Raw genomic sequence first — 20,684 nt, forward strand, 5'->3', positions numbered from 1 at the left:
TTTTTATGCCAGCTGCAACATTTCAGCCACAATTTCTTGTAGACTGATTTTTTTTTTTCCAAAAACAAACAAATATTAAACATTTTGGGTCATGTTTCCAGAACAGCACACATGTAAGCTGTCAATACCAGAGTACAAGCAACTTAAAGGTCATAGTGGAAACAAACAACTAAAGCACAATGATAATGTGTTTGAGGCCAGGAAAAAATTGTGTCACTGTCTGAATGGCTAAATAGTTTAGGGCCAACATGCGTCGGATGATTTTTCATCAGTGATCCACATTCTTTTGTTGTTTTGCTCTGATGCTATAGACCTTAATGTGTTTAAAACAGGAAATCCAGCTTGAAGGTGAGCAGCTGATGCACTGCAGTAGAGAAGCAGCAGCTTTTCCCTCCAGAGACAAGCATGAATGCGTTTCCAAATATAACCAAAAATCTCTCTAATTACTGCAGTCACGATCTGGGGCTGGATCTTCAAAACAACGTTTGATTGCTTAACAAGGACATCTTTTCAGTCTCCTCTGCCACGCTTCAATTATGAGTCTGATTCAAATGGAAAAGCACGTCCAGTTGCTTTCAAGTACTGGAGAAATTCTACCAGACAGTTTGAAAAAGGATTTCTCTTTGATTGTGAAAGCCCAATTAGAGAAAGGGAATGCCTGCCATGCCGGTCTTGTTTGCGGCAGCCTTTTTGGGGAAATTCCAGCCATATCTCAAGGCTCTCAAAGCAACACATTCCTCTTTCAGCTCAGGCAGTGGCTGCTGTCCAGGTAAAAGAGAGATAGTAAACATTAAAGATGACTAACAGCAGTGCTGACTCTTTTTCAAGCTCCCCGAATGATGCCGGTTTCACAGTGACAATCATGACATTCAGCGACTTTTCAGCAAGGTTTAATAATCAGCTATGCATCCAAAAAAACCTAACAAGAATATTATATATTTTAATCAGGCAGGACGTGACCGTTTTCAGTGGAAAAACTAATTTTCCATCTACACTTAAATAGAAATACAGCATTGCTGTGGTTGGTTAGAACTAAAACTCATTTTACTCAAGATGGGGAAATTGTATGAAAACAAAAATTTAAGATGACCTTTTAAGAAACCTGAACCTAACCATTACAGTAATACAAAACACAAACAAACATATAAACGTCATATTTTTCTTCATCTTGTACAAATGTCTTTTGTTACACAAAAGGAGAAATTTAAAATGTATTTACTGTACATTTGCACTATTTATGTGTGGAACATACCAAAATGTAAGTAGTTGTTCACTAAAAATCTTTAGAATATAGTGTCAATCCAATGGACTACTATTATAATGCTTTTTTTTGTTCTTTTTGAACCTTGAAAGCTTAAGTCTCATTCATTGTTAAAATTGTACATTCTAGTACATTCTTAAAATTGTCCTTTTGTGAAATGGTTGCCCTAGTAATATTATAGGTCTTCAATTTCAACGGTAGTCATTATATTGCATTCCTGTAACCTAAACAGTTGCTCGCTCATTGTTGGTTGGGACAAAAATTTATTCTGAATGTTTTATCCAAGTTAGCAGAAGGGCCAGCTGCTCAGAGATAAGTGCACATTATGACAGGAATATGCAGAAAATTGCTGGGTAATAAAAGATTGTGTAGAACTTAAGCAGCCAAAGCCCAACTCACTAAAGTGTGAAAGCAAGGTCAGCGTATGAGTTCAGGGTCAAACAGGGTTGGGTTGTGCACAGACATTTTGAGGGGTAGTGGCCCAAGTCAAGAAAATGGCACCAAGCCTGCCTACCCACACCTGGCCAATTTCAAATATACAGTCCACAACTTGAAGCCATTACAATACATAATGACATGATCCACTACACACACACACACACACACACACACACACACACACACACACACACACAACAGCACTCTAAAATTATTTGTTACATGAGGGTGTCAAAAAAAGTTAACTGGACAACAATCTTATAACTTTTTTCTGTTACAACATAAGATTAAAACAACACTCATATTCTTACAGAATCTACACTTTATTCTAGAGTCTAGACTGTTAAAATTCCAGAATTACATCTTTTTTTATGTGCTGCTTCCTAAATGTCTGTTGCAAAGGTTCATGTTGATAAATTTGTAGTTCTCTCACGAAACTCCATATGGTGCAGACTAATAGGTTCTTAATGCAATCTAGTAGCTAACATTTAAATAGTCTGTCTCTGTTTGCTGTAAGCAAGTCTTGCAGTATGTTATCAGAAACCCTCCACCTCCCCCAGCTCCACCTGTCTAGATCTGCTAATGGTGATTTATCCTGTATGCCATTCCCAACAGCAGCACAGCAGATTTAGTCCACCAAGACCAGATACATTAACATTGTCATGTACATTACATGCTAAGCTATTCTTAGTTAGTTGTCATGATAGAAATATATTTATAGTCAGTTTTTTCGTTGCAGTGCACTGACTGCAGGCAATTATATAACCATGAAAGGCAAACTTCAATAATCAGCAGAAAAGGAGCAAAACACTACCTACAAAAGTAAACTCTATCACAAAGTAGTTTCTGTAGATGCATGATAGGCTTAAATGTAAAATGAATGTCGACACAATGTACACAATGTAATGAAATCCACTCCACTCATACTGTAACCTACATTGCCTGCTAAAGGGGCACCTCAGCCACTTCCCTGAGGTCAAAGCCGGCTAGACTCAATTTGAGAGTAATGAGCACATAAGCCACGAAAATCGATCCAAGCATGCTAACATCATTGAGATCATCAATCAGGCCAACTGGACTGTTTGAATATCAACACTTAGGAAAGGGCATTCAGAAAAGGTACGATGATCCCTTACTGGGATATTTGGCATGAAATATCAAATTTAACCATCTTATTTGGAAGGAAGCAGACAGGCATTTTTATTTATATCAAGTTTCAAAGAGTGTTTAACTGTACACTGGGTGGCAGTTAGAACACCCAAACGTGAATCTACATATTCTACTAATTTCCATGTTGGAGCTTGTCAACAAAACTAAAAGCATGTTTGCTGTACATAATACAGAGCTGCTGCTGTTAGCATGTCAGGGCAAGTGAGTGACTCTCACTGCATGCTGAGTGCACTTGCAGCAATAGCCAGGGCACCTAGCCTACATATGGTGGGGAATGTGTTAATGCAATATTCATGGTGAGCACGAGAGCAGAGCACAACACAGCATCGAGGACTCTCTGAAGTCCCTTTCACACTCAACAGAACAGAAACGTAGCGTGTAGGAAAGCCATGTGTGATGCACCGATGCTCTGGCCTTTCACATGAACACCAGCAAGCTTTATTACAGTTGTGACATTTGACCGCTAAGCAAATGTGTAAATATTTGTCACTCAATTTCTTGAACAGATTCTTGGTATAAAGATACTGAAGTTAATTGAGAACTACGTCATACCAACAGTAAGCATACATCTACACATTACATTGAGTATTCACAGCAATTCTGTCTGTTTTACACAAATCTGTTTAGACAAGTCAAATTATTTTTTTCCCCAACAATCTACAACCGCGCACATCAAGTTGTGTTGACCTATAGTAGTATTGTACTTCTCCACTTAGATTTGCACAATGAGTAAATGGTCAAGGGATAACCCTGCCTTTGTTTTTAAGCCACTTAAGGAGTAATGCAGCACGAAGAGGGAAACACCCACAAATTTGAAGTGGTTACAACAAAGCTTTCATTTAAGGTGTTGTGCTTGGCAACCTAGTATGTAAGGCATGTTGTGATAGGGCTGCGGAGAGCAAGGGAAAAAAATTAAAAACAGTTGTAGATAGTGTCTGGGTATATTGCACAATTCACATTCAATATATTTCATATATATAAAATGCATCCAATCAAACTCTATAGCACTTTTGAGCTAATTCATCTGTCATTTGGTAGAAGTTACTCGAATTAGGAAAATGCCAGAAAGGACAAATTCCACAACATGGCCTCAACCTTAAAAAACCATTAAGAAAATGGCTTCATTTAAAAGGGAAACGACTCAAACTAAATACAGCTTCACTTGCAACAAAAATCTAATTTAAGCCTACTATAATGCATTGATTTGGAACTCAAGAAACACTAAGAAACCAAAATGGTCAATTTTCCTATTAAACCTCTGCAGATATTGGTTGTATTAATACATTGTTTTAAAAAAACTAAATTCTTTAAGAACAAATGCTGTAGACAACAGTTGGAATAGATATCCAATGTTCCAATTAGTCCAAGTCAATAAACATTTTTTATAAGGCAACTGAAGGAAAAACTAGGCAAGAATATTTAGGCATCAAAGAAAAAATAAAAAGGTTGTTTTTGGGAGTTTAAATTAAGCACTAGTATAATTGTAAGATATAAAATAGCATTTGTGAGCTGGAAGCCCTACTGCAAGACATAGTCACACAAACACATGTAAAATATAATTTGTGTTTTTTTTTTTAGATATTTGATTCTTTTTTTAAGAGAAAAGCTTCTGTCAAACAAAAGTGCTCATGCAACACTTGAAGATGCAAGGTGCAAATGAGCAACAACAGTAACCAGAGACCAGCAACTCAACTTTCATCTATGCATTTACTCCCACCATCTTCTTCTCTATCGCTCATGCATACATTTTTAAGAGCTTAAATGGCCATCTTGGCAGAGGCTGAGGGCACAGAGTCAAGGGTTCCTACTTCCAGTAACCAAGTAGTAGATGTATTTGTCGACAGATGAGCCTGTAAAAACACGCTTGACAACACCAAACCGAGACCTTGCAATCTTTGTCATCATATGGTGTGGGACTCCAGTACTCCCACACTGTTGCTAGTGCTCTATTGCAGTTGGCTGTTGTGTAAATTAGGATTAAATTAAGATAAAGAAGAGGGCTCTTTGCCTCATATCATTACTCATAGGTGCTGCAGTGGGAAAATTAAACCGCATGAGAAACATGGGAGCAGCTGGCAGCCCGCACATAGACACGATCTCCATCGCTCTTCTCTGAGGACTTGGGGTCTCTAAGCAGAGCGGTCATTACTGGTAACAAATGGAAGGCAACATCATGCAGATCACTGCAGATCTGCCTCTCAGGACCACAGAACTACTGCCATTCTGTAAGGGGAGACATTAAGGGTGAACTGTGTCTTTTTTTTTCAATGCTGAAATACTTTTCCAGCGTAATGAGTGGAGACAGCTAAAAGCAAGCCATTTCTAGACTCTGGTGCTTTCCTGCTGTGAGGCTGGATGGTTTTGAGGGGTCCAGCATGCCAAGGCATGGGTTTAAGCCAGGACAATCAGTTTCTCTGAACAACTAAAGATGAGGAAGATACTTGAAGGGGACTGAAAAACATTATTTTGTGCAATACCACTTAGTGCCACTAGGTTAGTTTAATCTTTATTTGCGATTTGCCAATTTGATACTCGGTATCTGTCCAATACAGAGCTTTTTTGACAGATTGGGTATCAGATGGGACCAAGCCAAATCCGAGATGGACAAAAAGAAAAAAAAAGAAAAGGAAATTACTATAAAAGCACTATAAACATGTACTATACTTGATTTCTACTTAAGATAGCTTTATTTGAGAAACAGACAGTATATTAAGTTGTTAAAGAACTTTTTCTTAATTAAACTGCCTGCTTAAATAAAGGTTAAATAAATCAAATTTAAGTTCACAGAAACTCTTTCCTTCATTACAGCAGTCAAGTCATTGTCAATTCAACATTTAAACAGCATGTTGCATTCATTTACGACAGTCAGCACAGTAAAACTCTTTTCAAGATGTTCCAGTGTTTGCATTATAAAGGACTTCTTTAAAAAAACAAAACAAAAAAAAATTTATTGGTAATTCTGAATGCTGTGGTATTCACTATAGGGTGTCTGTTAGATGAGAGCAATAGAGTAGCAGACTCGTCATTCACACAGACATTAACCAGAATTCAAAACCTTGATGAAAAAAGCTCAGTACATTACCAATAGATGCAATACTGTAAGTGTTGCCCACAGGATTCCTATTCATTTCATAATGGAGCGCGGTTTGCCAGTTACTCACAAAAGTAATGTTGCATTAAAGAGCATTAGTGTGCCCTGAACATTTCAGTCTTTCATACTGTTTTTCGCACGCATAATTAATGTTTACCAAAGAATCCAAGCAAAGAGAATTCCAAATAAAAGCTATTTATAGTGTGTTTATTTAGGTAATAACTAGTACATAGTTATAACTAGTGTTCAAAGAACACGGACACGTAAAATGTAATTTGCAATTGTATTTTTTAAACAAAGATTTTACCAGATGTAGCAAAAAAGTGGTCTACATTCACTCTTTTTATTTTATTACAATTTTATTTATTTTACACATTCGCTTTTGCATGTGCCTGGAATGGACTGCATTAACTGGTGGGTCCACTAGGTGGAAACCCTCAGAGCTGGGGCCACTACTTTTAAAAACTAGTCGAAGATGATGAAAACAAACAAACAAGCAAACTATTGTTTAAATAACTGAACATGGGTCTCGTTGCGCCATTTATTTCATGCTAGGCTGAACTATGTTTGAAATGAGAGCTACATCTCTTTCAATTCGTAGCCAAATACCAACCGCATTCTTGGATCGTCGCTTGAGTGCACACGACATTCAAAGGCTTGCTTGCTTGGTTTTTCCTGGCACTGTCAAACGGTCTCCCCCATTCCCTTTTCACATACACAAATATTGTTTTATGTGTTTAAGTAGTACTCTTTTTAAAAGCTAGCAAGCCTTCTTAGCACTGAAGGATTGTATCATGGAGACAGATATACAAGCATATTAAACCGCCTGTTGATATTTTGATCACACAGCATGATACGAGTGAACAACCCTGTGTGGGAGCCTGGAAAAGTAGTCAGCAATTAAACTCTTAAACTCTATTTCACATGGCCTCCAGGACACCTCTCAAAGTAGACTACATTTGTTTTCAGTTTCTAAGAAACATTAACAGATCTTATTCAGGGTAAACGCTATGTTTAATGTGACACAAATGGAAAACAAAGCTGTTAGGAACAGAAGTAGGAATATGAAGAGTCCATTCAGTGGGTTGTGTGGTCTTAAAGATGCCATCAAAAAAAAAAAAAAAGGCGTGCTTGCTTTGTGCTAACGTTAACAATTTAAAGTCTTTCTACATTTGCACTAGTGTACACAACAATACAACCTATTAAAAGGAGCTTCGTTTTAATTTCTGCCAAGTACAAACTCAGTCAACCCAACCGTTTCCCAAAAACACTGGTTCACTCTGAACATGAAAATGTTACATAATGTCATATGTACATTCACTTGCAAAAAGGGGGTGGTGTGGAGTAGCGTGTACTGGACGGTTTCTGGCTCGAGCCTCATAAGGAACGAGCCATGAACCGACATCACTGTGTCCTTGTAAGGCACTTAACCCAAGGTTTCTCCAGGGGGATTGTCCCTGTAATAAGATAGGGACACCATGATTGTGCCAAGTAGGACAAGTTCCTGGAAAAGCATTAGGTTAGGAGAGGTGCAAATTCAAAACGCTTTTCCATCCTTTCTCCACTTCTAAAGAATTCAACAAGCTGGGCAGCATTGTTTACTCATTACCCTGTTTTCCAATTTTTGGATTTGTCATTTAAGAGCAGAAAACAAGACATGTGCTAGGTGCTTGACTTTAAAGGGATAGTTCATCCAAAAATGTGTCATTAATTACTCTGATGAACGAATTAGACCTTCGTTCATCTTCAGACCACATCTTCAGAACACAAATTAAGAATTTTTTGATGAATTCCGAGAGCTCTCTTAACCTCCCATAGACAGCAAGGATCCTAACACGATCAAGGCTCAGAAACGTAGCAAGGAGATCTGTAAAATAATCCATGTGACATCAGTGGTTTGGTCGTAATTTTACAAAGCTATGAGAATAATTTTGGTGTGCAAAGAAAACAAAAATAACAACTTTATTCAACAATTCGTCTCCTCTGAGTCACTCTATAGCACCATTTTGGAGAGTATCACATACGTAAACAACGTATGCTCTTCTGTGTCAGCAGCACCATATGCGGATACGCCATTTACACTTTGATCTGAACGTAAACTATGTTTACGAACCACTGATGTCACAGGGATTATTTTAACGATCTCCTTGCTATGTTTCTGAGCCTTGATCGTGTAAGGATCCTTGCTGTCTATGGGAGGTTAAGAGAGCTCTCGGAATTAATCAAAAATATTTTAATTTGTGTTCCGAAGGTGAACGAAGGTCTTACAGGTTTGGAACGACAAGAGGGTAAGTAATTAATGACAGAATTTTCATTTTTGGGTGAACTATCCCTTTAAGATTACTTTACACCAGGGTTAGAACTAAATTCCACTGACAGGAACGTTCTTCCAGGACTAACAGAAGTTTTTGAGGAACATATCTTACTTGGCAAAATCATAACTAGCACAGGACCAACACAAAATCTAAAACCACAGAACTCTGCATATCTGTTCTTTGCATGTCTGTTGCTTACATACTTAGATTCTTACTTCAATTGACACAATCTAAAATGTTACAAATCCATTTCACCTATCAACACCCAAAATCAGCGTCAATGCAAAAAAAAAATCTAGCCAGTAAGTTCTACTCTCAGTTGTTTTGGATAAACTCTGCTAAGTGACTACTTATCTACTAGCATGGAGTGTTGTAACTTCTGTGCATTTCAGGTGACATTCATTCAACTTTTCCCTGTTTGTGGATCACTGTCACTGCTTTGAGTTTAAAGGGCCTCTCAGCACTGAAATCCTCTTGTTCACTGCACGCTTCTCCCTCACATTAGTGAAGCAGCCAGTTCCCGGCTGCCCATTAGCTGTGTGACAGATCTGTAATAAACACAGCCTGTCACCTCTGAAGCCTGCTGCACATTTCCTGGGTAATATATAACCCCCCAATACACATTCCCTTCCCCCACCGCAAGGCTCAATAGACCTGAAACCCGATTTCTGTCGAGCATCCCAGCAGCTGCTGAAGCAAGACATTCCACCGCACCCAGATAGCCCTGGAAAATACATGAATATAAAAAAGGAGTCCATGAATAAATCAAAACCTCTCTTTTTACTTACCCTATGGAAGAGAATGAAAAAAGATAGTGGAGAAATGAAGGGAAAAAGAAACAAGGGCACCGCAGGGAGTAAAAGAAATGGCGATAAGAGTAGAAGTTGTCAATAAGCTGATGGCCTCAGGCTACTGTAGCCCCTCGGTAAGGTATAGCTAGTGGGTGGTGAGGTAACTGGTGGGTGATTTTGCACACTTTTCAGAAATCTGCAGAATGGATTTAAATATGGTAAAAAGTGTTAAATGAGCTGAGAGATCTCAGTAGGAAGTAACTAGATATCCATGCGAGGAACAGTATTTCACTTTGTTCAGTCTGTGAAATAGCCCAGGGCTTCCCAAATTTGTTAGGGAATAAATCAAATATCAGTCCTTTTTTCATTAACTGAAATGAAACAATAACTCCAAAGTCTGCGAGTCAGTTTATTTTTGTGGTATCAACTTTTGTAGATAAAGTTGCCCTTAAACGGCATGGAAAAATTAAACAAACTACAATTGGTCATTTTACATTCTGTTAAGACTGTTTTCTCTTGGTCTGTATATGTGGCCAGTTCTAGCCAGAATAAACTGCCAAGTGAACCAGACATTATGCCAATAGTCAGAGACCAGGCTATAAGTCTCCAGAAGCACAAAAAGGTGACCTTTTTATTAAAATAAAGCTTTATTTGGTTAATCCAGACAAAAAAGTGGTTTCCTTTGAGGAAATAAACAGATCATCTACTTCAAGTCTGTCCTTCAGCAAAGCAGTTCAGCACAGCATGCTTAGAAGCTGGGCTGCATATTATTAATGCATGCAGCAAGGCATGCTTGTTTGGATAATGACGCCGTATTGATTCGAATAAAGCAAGAAGAGAGAGACAACCTTTAGCCTTTAAAAGGCTAGCATGTAACAGAATCACTGATGTGAGCTTGCAATATTCACACATGGCTGAAGCCACTCGTCAGGATATCTCCGATAGCTCGATGTAGCGAGGATGACCTTCAGTGAGGAGATGAAATGACAGGATAAAAGATTCCGGTGCCTGATGAACATAAACCTCAGCACCCACACAGCTTTAATACAGTCATTTTAATCAGCAAATGGAAATTTCTTTGTAATGGAATGACAGAGTCCAAATTTCCCACATCTAAATGTCAGCAATTCCAGCGACAATGAGGGGTAGATGGATGGCGTTCTATTATACAAGTCAGTTTTCCATAATAGCTTTGTTCTCCGAGACCGCAAGCATCTTTTTGTGATTGCTAATCCATATATCAACACGCTGTTGGGATGATAGTGTACAGAAAAAGTCTGGAAAAAAGCTTAACACCACACTCTCTTATCTCATATAATATCTCATTTTGGTGCATAAATCCTATTACTTCAAAAATTCAGCTGTGATTTGCATTTGAAAATCAATTTTTTTTCTGACGTTTTATTTTACACATGGAGGAAAAAGGACCGTTTTGGCTCACAGGCCTTTTTCAGTGCGTCAGGACCAAAAGGGTGACACCTTGACCTAATGTTGGATAAACCATGGAAGACACGGGGGAGGTAAAGGGCAGGACATCTCTGTGGTGACTTCTTACTCTTCACTGCTCTCCCAGCTTATCAGTCCATATCTCCTCCCCCATTCACCCCGTGAGGAGTTCACAGAGGTCGGCTCTGCTGAGAGCTGTGGCAGCTTAGGAGAGAATGAAAATGAATGGGAAATGGTGGCTAGACACAAGGTCAAAATGGATATAAAATTCTCCATTACGATATGAAAAGCTGGTGGTGGAGGAAGGAGGGAGCGTTGAATGTCAGAGGGAAGGATTGCTTTTGAGGGCCTGGCTTTGTGCTTCCTTTATGTGAAAACAAAAGACCCCGAACAGTGAGTCGCCAATGCTGTTGTAAAAGCAATCACCCATGCTTGTCAGAGATGCTTTCCACCCGAGAATTCGTGCATTTACTATCATTGAAGTCATATAATTAATTGATCAATTTTATTTGAGGAGCTAGCAGGTTAAACAGGAAAGAATGTGTAAATGTGATTAAGGAGGAACCGTCACGCAGATACTATCAAAGTGTGAAATGCTTCCAGTCTGTACTGTGAAATAACACCACTGTTTACAGTCGAGCTGCTGTGAACAATGAGTGGAAAAACGGCACCAAACCACCTCCGTTAAGAGCAGAGATTTCCTGTGAACATTACTGTGGATGAAAAACAATGCATTCATATAGGCATATTTAAGTTTTTTTTTTTTTCATCACATAGGTCTTTTTATGCTGTCTGGTGACAAAACTTGGGTCATGTGACCGGAACAAGGAGGTCTATCGTTCTTAGAAGAAAGCTAACATTCATCCGTTAGCAATCCCATTCATCTCAATGGACTTTCTCAGCTGGTGCAGGACCTCCCAGAAGTACACAGCCATGAGGGGTTTTTTTTTGGTTGGGGGCGCTGATCACCAACACTGTAAATGCAATGCGCCTTACCATTCTGAAGCTTCCCAAATCCTTCATTAGTGACCATCCTGAGCTGTGACGTCAAACCCAGGGAAAAGGACCAGCTGGAGTACATTTGCTTTTATTCAGACCAACAACTATTGGTTTCATATTGTTTGAATATTTTTACATGAACCGCCTTCTTCAATCATACACTGTGGTACGATTTCAAGCAATCAATCTCCACAGTATTACTATGGGTTTCCATAGTATATTTGTCTGGAAATTGTATGGTTCTCTTTCCAAAATCATGCAAATCATATATGCTACCATTATTACTGGCATTGCCTAAAGATGTGATCCACCATTTGAAAATAGGTCTGCATAAATCAAATGAATGAACACCTTGATCATACCAAAGAGAGCCAAAGCTAAATGATGATAGTGAGGACAACAATAAGCATTAACTGATAAGGACAACCAGCACAAGAGATTTCCCAGAGGACATTTCACCACCAACACTGTACATAATCTTGCATGTGGAGTAAACAAACATCCACAAATGTAATTATGAAAATAATAGTTCTTGGTTAGGGAATAAACCTAAGGGTTGTTTTAAATGTCATCACTGTAACTAATTGTCAAACTACCCATGTTATTTATAGACTAGAATGTCCTCAGTGTAAGGTGTTTTATGTTGGAAGAACAAAAAGACGAATACTGTATCGACTGGCTGAACACAAATATGCCATCAGGAGGGGTAATGATGAATATCCTATGGCAAAACATTTTAAATTAATGCATAATAGCTATCCTTTGATCCTTAGAATACAAGGTAATGATCATATAAATATTACTATTAGGAAAGGCAATAGAGAACTTAAACTTAATCAAAAAGAGACATTTTGGATTTACAAATTAAAGGACAATATGTATCCAGGATTAAATGAGGACTTGGATTTTACTCATTTTTTATAAAAAAAAAAGTCTCTCTCTTCGAAGTAGCATTCTTGAGTATGAAAATATGCTGTATTTTTTTAGGGTGAAAATTGCTATCTTTGTGAATGTGTAACGCTATAGAGAGCTGCTGGTCACATGACTATGATCAGATGACTTAATGAATGACACTGCCTTCACCTGTGCTAAACTTGTTGTTTGCTCTCCCTGAAGAAGGCTTGTGCCGAAACGCGTTGGAGAGTTTTTAGATTTCTTGGATGTAGCCATTTGATAATTAAGGCTTTTTAATTCACAAGAGTGCCATGGTCATTCTGAAGTATTCTTTGATGGACTATGAAAATAATATTTTGAATACACTGCAAGACCAGTTACAGCAGTAGATGATGTGCAACATCATAGCTCTGTTACAAAAACTAGTTAGCTGCCTCGAGGCCTACTGTCTAGATGGGTTTGGCATTTTGCACTTTGGCAAACTCAAAATACAAGATTATTTATGATCAACACTGCCTTTGCCTAATCTAACAAATTTATATTTTCACCAGGTTTGGTGCCGTAATGATATACAGTGATATACAGTAATGTACAAGAGAGTAAAAACGTTATATCTTTTGCTTTGGTGTGCCAACATTCCTTGTGCAAATATTGTATAATATACATAACTGGATATAATTAAGCATTTTAAAATATGTTTTTTTAAGAATCTAAAGACTTTTGCACAGTACCGTGTGTGATATTGCCTTAGAATTTGGTTAAAAAGTGTCTTATTGGGAGCATAATGAAGCTGCCTACCTTTTGTGTGTGTGTGTGTGGTGGCCTATATGCTGCTTAAAATTGCTGCCCCAGTGGGCTGCTCACTAGGTTTACTGCATATGTTTAAATGTGCATCTGAGAGTGTTGCAAGGGCGAACAACTAAAGCCTGCACATGAAAAGAGGCAGACAGGACTTACAAATCTTGTGTTTCCCTTTCATGGGAAATTTCACCACCAACTCCTGGGAGTTGGAGCAAATGAAGACAAATGGAGAAGTCGACTGCTCGCTGATCTGGGGATACTGAAAAGAGAGAGAGGAAACAATGAGCTGTGTTCAGTCACTTGGTTACCACGCACAGAAAGCACAACAGCTTTGAAAGGCTTCTCTTCCTCGTAATTGATAGGCAGCACACAGGAGAGGCGAAATTGACTGGCACTTTCATAAGAAATGTGACATCCATCTAATCTGTCGGGGGAAGGCACAGGTCATCTTATTTCCTACCAACCATCAGAGTCGTATGATTGTATCACGGCATTCAAGAAGCACAAGCTTTTCACAACACTATTCCTCCCCCCACCCCCACACTAAAAGTGCCAAAGCGAGCTTGACACAATTAGGGCTTTTAAGAGTGCTGCAGATATGAGGCCCCTCTGCATACTTGAGTTGTCTCGCAGGAGATGTGGATAAATTCAGCCACTGCTAGATTTACTTACACTCGTGTTGTGATAAGCCCACATATCTGATTGAAATACTTGTTGGGAAATGTCACTTCAAGATCAGCAGATGAGAGGTTGACAAGTACCTTGAACGTTTTTGTTCTAACCCCAACATTAAAGTATGTAAGCTTAAATGTGGAAATGCATACCTTACATTAAACAATTCAAATGTATAAAATATGAGTTAGTGGTCAACAATTCTTTTTATTTTCTTATAGCATTTTAATAACCTTTCTTCAATTCAATTTAACAGTCTTGCAGTGTGACAAATAAAAAGACAAATATACATTTTGTTGTTCATGTCAAAGGATGTGTCCACAAAAACTCTGCTTGAACATGTCAACAGAATTTGGCCAAATTATTGTGTGTAACATGCCCTTGTCAAAAACCATGATCAAAACTATGCAAGAAAAAGATATTAGGGCTGGGCAAGTTAACGCATTAATTAATTAATGCCGACAATTATTTTTATTATTTTATATATTATTTTATCAAATATTTTATTATTATTTTGAAAGTCCGTTGCTTACTGGCTCTGAATACACATACAGAGAAACCATGGGTCACAGGAGGGGTGGGATGTTGATCAGTACTGGCTTGGGATGGGTGTCATCACGCGTCTCAACCAATAAGAGAATTTGGGGTAGGCCTAAGACTACAGCAGCGCTCACATGAATGCTCCTGATAAAATTATTTAGGCTAAGCTTCAACATTCACAAATCACTGTTCACTGTTATTTTAAACAAAAAAGAATGCAACGAGCTCATAATCACGACTTCAAAAATAGGGAAATAGGAAGTTTCTGATAGCACGTGAAGACAGCAGAGAAGCGCTCTCGCTCAGCACCGTGGAGTGTATCGCTTTTGTTAACTTTGTAGTTTATTATTTTGAGTCATTTGGGATGCGGCAACACACGGCCCTCTCACAATATATTGCTTTACAGATCTATCACTTTTGGCACTCAAAAATGTACAGGCAATCATGCTGCACGTATCAGAATTCCGCGCTCCGGCGCGGTTAGCGCTCACACTACATGCGTACCGCACCCGAGCCCAACTGAACCGTGCTCTGGCCCACCTCTTCCAACCGGGCCAGGGACGGCTAAATGAACCGCGCCCGAGCACAGCACAGAGCGATCACACTAGTCAAACGAACCAGGCTTTGGGGGTCAAACGCGCTGGGTCACAGTTAAGATTGCTTAGTGTGAGTACATGCTTATTCTCCCGCACTCGCCCATCAAGTGTTGTCCCGCGCCGCACTCTGCTGCGTTGGGTCCCGCGATCATGCAGGTCTCTTCTCTGAAGGTGCCTGTTATAATGTTATGATGGCTCTGGACTGGCAAATAGCTTTGGTTTTATATTTTATATAATTTGATTACATTAATGTTTAAAGTTGAAATTTACAATAAATATTTTAACTGCTACTATGTAAAAGGAATACTGCTGTAAAAAAAGCACCTTATTTGTTTAAAGTGTTTACAAACCAAATGTTATTGCACTTTTGTTCATATAGCAGTACTTTTAAATAAAAAAGTGCGCAATACACTACTTTTTAATTAATTATTGAATTTTATGCACGATTAATCACAGACAAATCATGCGATTAATCGCATGATTAAAAAAGTGTGTGACGCACATTAAAAAAATATAATATTTGGAATAACTGAACACATAAAACAGCACAGTTACAACATCAAAAGCAGCTGTAGTTAGTGTGCAGAAATGAAGAAAACTGTGATAGTAATCATAAATAGCTGTCAGTGTTTTTGAACCTGGCTTTTAACATTGTGGCTGCAAAATCTCCTTTTAGACTCCAACGTCAAATCTCTTATTTGAAAATACAATAAATTATACACTGGTCATTGTGGGTAACAAGTTTACCTACAAATAGCAAAGGTGTTTGTTTAACTACATTTCTCATTAGTGAGTTCGTAGTGTTGCTGTTTTTGTAATCATGCAGCTTCTCAGTATCAAAGCTATTTTATTGATTAGCAGCAACAGTCTCGCATTATGATTTAATGTTGTGCCTTTTTTGGAGCTTCTTTGTTTGCTAAATCATGTATTAAAACTAATTAGTTTACTGGCTGGCTATTTTTAATATTTACTATTTATAAAACAAATATGAAGTAGCTTCAGTGTAATAAGATAACTTGACATAGCTTGTGGTGTAACTAGCTGCTTTCTCCAAAGAACAATTTTCGCCTTTAGCTTTTTCTGTATAATTGACAATGTTTCATCTCTAAAACTACAGCAAAATAAAGCAGACCTATAAATCAGCCTAACCGCTCACTGCACAGAATATTTGAAGTCAACATGAAACCCATTTTAATTACACATTGAAACCCATTTATTTAGTAATTGTACATTCATGAAGTAAATAAACGTCAGGATTTTTACCTATGTGGAACTGACTGAATTGTGAAAACAGGGTTCTCTATACCAGAATCGAGCAAGGTCAAATAAGAATTTGCCAAATAGCATCTAAATAGTGTACTATTAGAATAAGTATTTGTTTTGCTATTACTTAACATTATGCAATAGCCTGTGTGGCCTAAATGACATTGGTGAAAAACACCAAGTTATGGCTGGGTGATATGATAATATATATCATGGTGATAATATAAAATGTCTATCGCCAGAGATTTTGCTATTCTTTTTTTTATAGTTAGCAATGCATATAAATGCGGGGCATGCTTGATATTAAAAATGGTTAAGCACAATAAGCCGCAAAAGAGAATATGGACATTGTCTTGTCAGCATCGGCCAACAAAAAAATCCAAATCAGTCAAAAAACCCAAAAGTGAATGTAACAGTTGGGAAAGCAAGCAGATGTGTCAAAACATTGGATCTTTGCATTTGGTCTTAAAGTGACAGCTGCCTAATATACGTGCTGCTGTCTATTCTGTTAATGATAATTACTCAACAACAACAAAAAACACTTTACTTTGCTTTACTAAGAATCTAAATTTAATGTAATGTGTGAAACACTACGCAGTGTTTTGTTTTTACATTTGATTATTCAATTGCACCTGATCCCTATAGTCACCAGAAAACTTACAGTAATGTTTATTTCACTTGTAATAAATTGCATTCGTTTTTGTCCTATTGTGGCTCTGTTCTTATTTTTAAGAACAACAAAAAAACAACAACACAAACTATATCATGATATACAGTATAACGTTATTGTGGCATAAAAATACTCATGTTACATGAAATAAGATTTTGGTAATACCTTACAGAAAGTCATTTCAGAGAGAGAGTGATTCATAGAGATAATTATCTTGTTTTCTTTGGAGAAATGTGCACTGATAAATTGTGCACAATGAAACCTGGAACATGTATTAAGAATGTAAAAAGCTTCAATTTTGATTTTATGTTGAAAAGTCTCATAAAAACATGTTTTTAAAAGAATTTTAATGGGAGAAGTAACTGCAGAGTGCAAAGATTAAGCATGTGGGCTAAGACTCATTTTAAAGGATGACAGATTGCATGATGGGCCGGTGGGAGGATTACTGAACAAAAGACTAACAGCACTATTCCTTTATAGCTTCCTTGAATGCTCTGCCTCAGTCTTCTTATTTGTAAGACAACCTTCCTAAAGCCTCTATATACAGTATGTATCTCAAACTAAACAGTGAATACAAGCAAGAGAGGAGGTGCTTTGTTTGACAAAGGAACTAATCTCAAATTCAAGCCAACTGCCTTAACAAAAAGAAGCCTATAGTCACAATGGAAGAGATATATACGGCTAATGTTCAGAATCTAATCAAAGAATCTTGATCAAAGAATGAACTCAAAAACGTTTCCCTTTCATCCTTCCATGACTAATTAGGATTTAATGCTGCTGAACCGCACTGGCCAGCTCTCCCCTCCCCGCGTGACAGTTTCAATACCTGACTAATTGAAAAGGCATGTCACATTCATATCCATCCACTGAATAAGGGCTTGCATTCAAAAGCTTCAGTGGTATCACTGAGATACGATAAAATCTCAACATCAGTCATTAAAGTAATATTGTGGGTTAAATATAACTTAAGCTCTATGGAATGCAGATGTAGCTTGCTGCTTATTAGAAAGTAGTGTAGGCTTGTTCTGTTCTCTTTTCCGTTTTGGAAGTCTTGGTTTTAAAGCAGATTTTTTTTTTAGCTTATAAGTTTACCGCTTTAGGTGAATTAATGTAGCGAATTTAGCTCACAACAGGAAATATGAATAATTAACCTGTAATATAAAATTTGAACTCTGCTAAAATACGGCAAATGGTTTGGATTGGAAACATCCATTATATTTGCAGTTAGGGGTCAACCGATATGTGTTTTTCAGGGCCGATGCCGATACCGATTATTACAGACCAAGTAGACTGATAACCGATATTTTGAACCAATATATATGTCTGGTGTAAAACTTAAAATTAATGTCAAAATTAAGAATAACAAGGGCTCTGACAAAAACTGCCTTCACTGGGGTTGGTTGTATAGTACTCCCACACTGCACTTCTTACTAGGTGTGCGCTGATCCGATATTCAGGATCGGTATCGCTCCAATACTGACATTTTCTGCTGGATCGGGGTATTATACTTGATCTGTAGATAAATATCAGCAGTTTTGCATAAAATGACTTTATCTTGCTGGAGTTTATAGCTAATTCTAAATCATGTTACTTTCTACTGGGTATCTGTTAGAGATCACAACACTGGCGTACAGAGCATTGTTCTTCACGCGCACAGGAAATTTAAAACTGTTAAAAGAAAAGGCTCAAACTATCGCACAGATATAATACACTACGCATCAGTATCTCTTTCCCTTTGTGCTTTGAACTTTTCTATGCGGAGCGCTGCTCACTGTGACTCCGTTTTGCTACAAGCGCATCATTCTGCGCACGGGATGCGCATAAGCGCTTCGTGCCACTCTGTATTGGAGCCTTTCATGTTATAATACTTTTGCGCAATGAAAGATTGTTAATAGCCTTTCTTGTTCTGTCTTATCTATCATATGTTGCTGCCTCATTACTGTGCTATAAATGTAAAAGAAATGTATTTAATTGATTGCATCTATTTATATATAATTATATTTACTTGTTTTTCATGAATGTACAGTATATTACAATACAAAGAGCAATGTGTAACATTTGACCAGATTACACCTATTTACTTTTATTTTTTTCACCCACTAAATAATGTTTTTTCTCTAAATGTTTAGATTTTATAAAATTATTGTGAACTCATCATTTTTGTAGAGTAACTTTGCTGCTGAATTATCCACTAACCTAGTTTATAATAGTATTTTTCTCATAGATTATGATTATATATATTTTTTAATTTGCTATTTTTCTTTATTATGAAGTTGTCTATATTTAGTAGATTGTGTGTAATACACAAAAGAGTGATGATCAGGTCAACACACACTGAGGTATAGACATAAAAAAAAAATCTGTGCTGGTATCGGATCGGTATCGGTATTGTCCGATACTCAGAACTTTTGGTATCGAATCGGGATCGGTTCTGAAAAAATGGTATCCCTACTTCTTACTCTTGTCTTCTTCCGTGCATCCATCTACAATAAGGGTAATATAAAGAGAGAGTTAAAAGTGGGGTCACTGTATGCTTCATGATTAAGCCTATGAATACTGTACTACAGTTAAACAGCTTGGGGAAATGTAAGTATTTGGCTTCAATAATTTACATGTTAGAAATATATGTGTAATAGCATAACCTCTCATAATTCTTCATTGATTCTTTTCTGATGATTAAATCATAACCTACAAGAGGTGACTGTTCAATTCATCATCTAATGCACATCAATTGATTAACTTAAAAAAGCACAATATATATAATAAGTTTAAATAATTTAATTGTCTTCATAGCTCCATTGTAGAAGTTAAGAAGACCGCAACTATTTTAATGAAACTATAACACTAATAGCCTAATTTAGGCAAACTTGGTTCAAAAGCTTATTGAAATGTCTCAATTTTTGTCATCCTAATCTTAGCCTACATGACAATATCTTAATCTTGGCCTATGTGACAGTAATTTCCATTAGTTTTAATTTATCTATTTTTGGCAAACCAAGGGGTTTACTATTAACATTAAAACATGGAAGAAATAGCGTATTGTGTGATTATGCTTATTCAACAAAAGTTGTAATAATTGTTGTAGTAGTAGTAGTAGTAGCTAAACTGAACTTTTATTTTGATGGGTTGCCATGAGGACCTTTTAAGTTAGAACTGTAGCCTATGTATATGATATGACGATAGTTTTACTCAAATGAAACGGCCAAATGCTCATGAAGAAACTCTCAGAGCAGTTCTGGGGATGTTGTTCATGTATTTATGTCGTCATTTAGTGAGACGGCAGATGCTGAAAACACCGTGAACGTCACACACTTCAGCCATTCACATCATCCCAAACTCGCTGATCTGATCACAGACACAGAACAACAACATCCGGACTCTGTTTTAATCATTCTCGGGGACTTTAATAAAGCAAATCTCTCCCGTGAACTGCCAAAATACAGACAGCACATCACATGTCCCACCAGAGACAGTAATATATTGGATCACTGTTACACCACAATAAAGAATGCATATCACTCTGTTCCACGAGCAGCTTTGGGGCTCTCTGATCACTGCTTGGTTCATCTTATACCGACCTACAGGCAGAAACTGAAATCAGCTAAACCTGTATTAAGGACTGTAAAAAGATGGACTAATGAAGCAGAGCAGGATTTACAAGCTTGTTTTGACCTCACTGATTGGAGCGTCTTTGAAGCTGCTGCCACCGATCTGGACGAGCTCACAGAGACTGTAAC

The 20,684-nt window shown here is 37.5% G+C and overlaps 1 protein-coding gene across 1 annotated transcript in view; it reads right to left on the bottom strand.

Annotated features, from left to right (window-relative positions):
* Positions 1–20,684, bottom strand: part of LOC107559434 (activating signal cointegrator 1-like) — a 76,623-nt gene that overhangs the window by 17,934 nt on the left and 38,005 nt on the right. Inside the window, 1 exon segment of the mRNA XM_016243255.1 lies at positions 13,363–13,465. Within this exon segment, the coding sequence (XP_016098741.1) occupies positions 13,363–13,465 (103 nt within the window).

Source organism: Sinocyclocheilus grahami, unplaced genomic scaffold (assembly GCF_001515645.1).
Source record: "Sinocyclocheilus grahami isolate Dianchi unplaced genomic scaffold, SAMN03320097.WGS_v1.1 scaffold685.1, whole genome shotgun sequence".
NCBI lineage: Eukaryota > Metazoa > Chordata > Actinopteri > Cypriniformes > Cyprinidae > Sinocyclocheilus > Sinocyclocheilus grahami.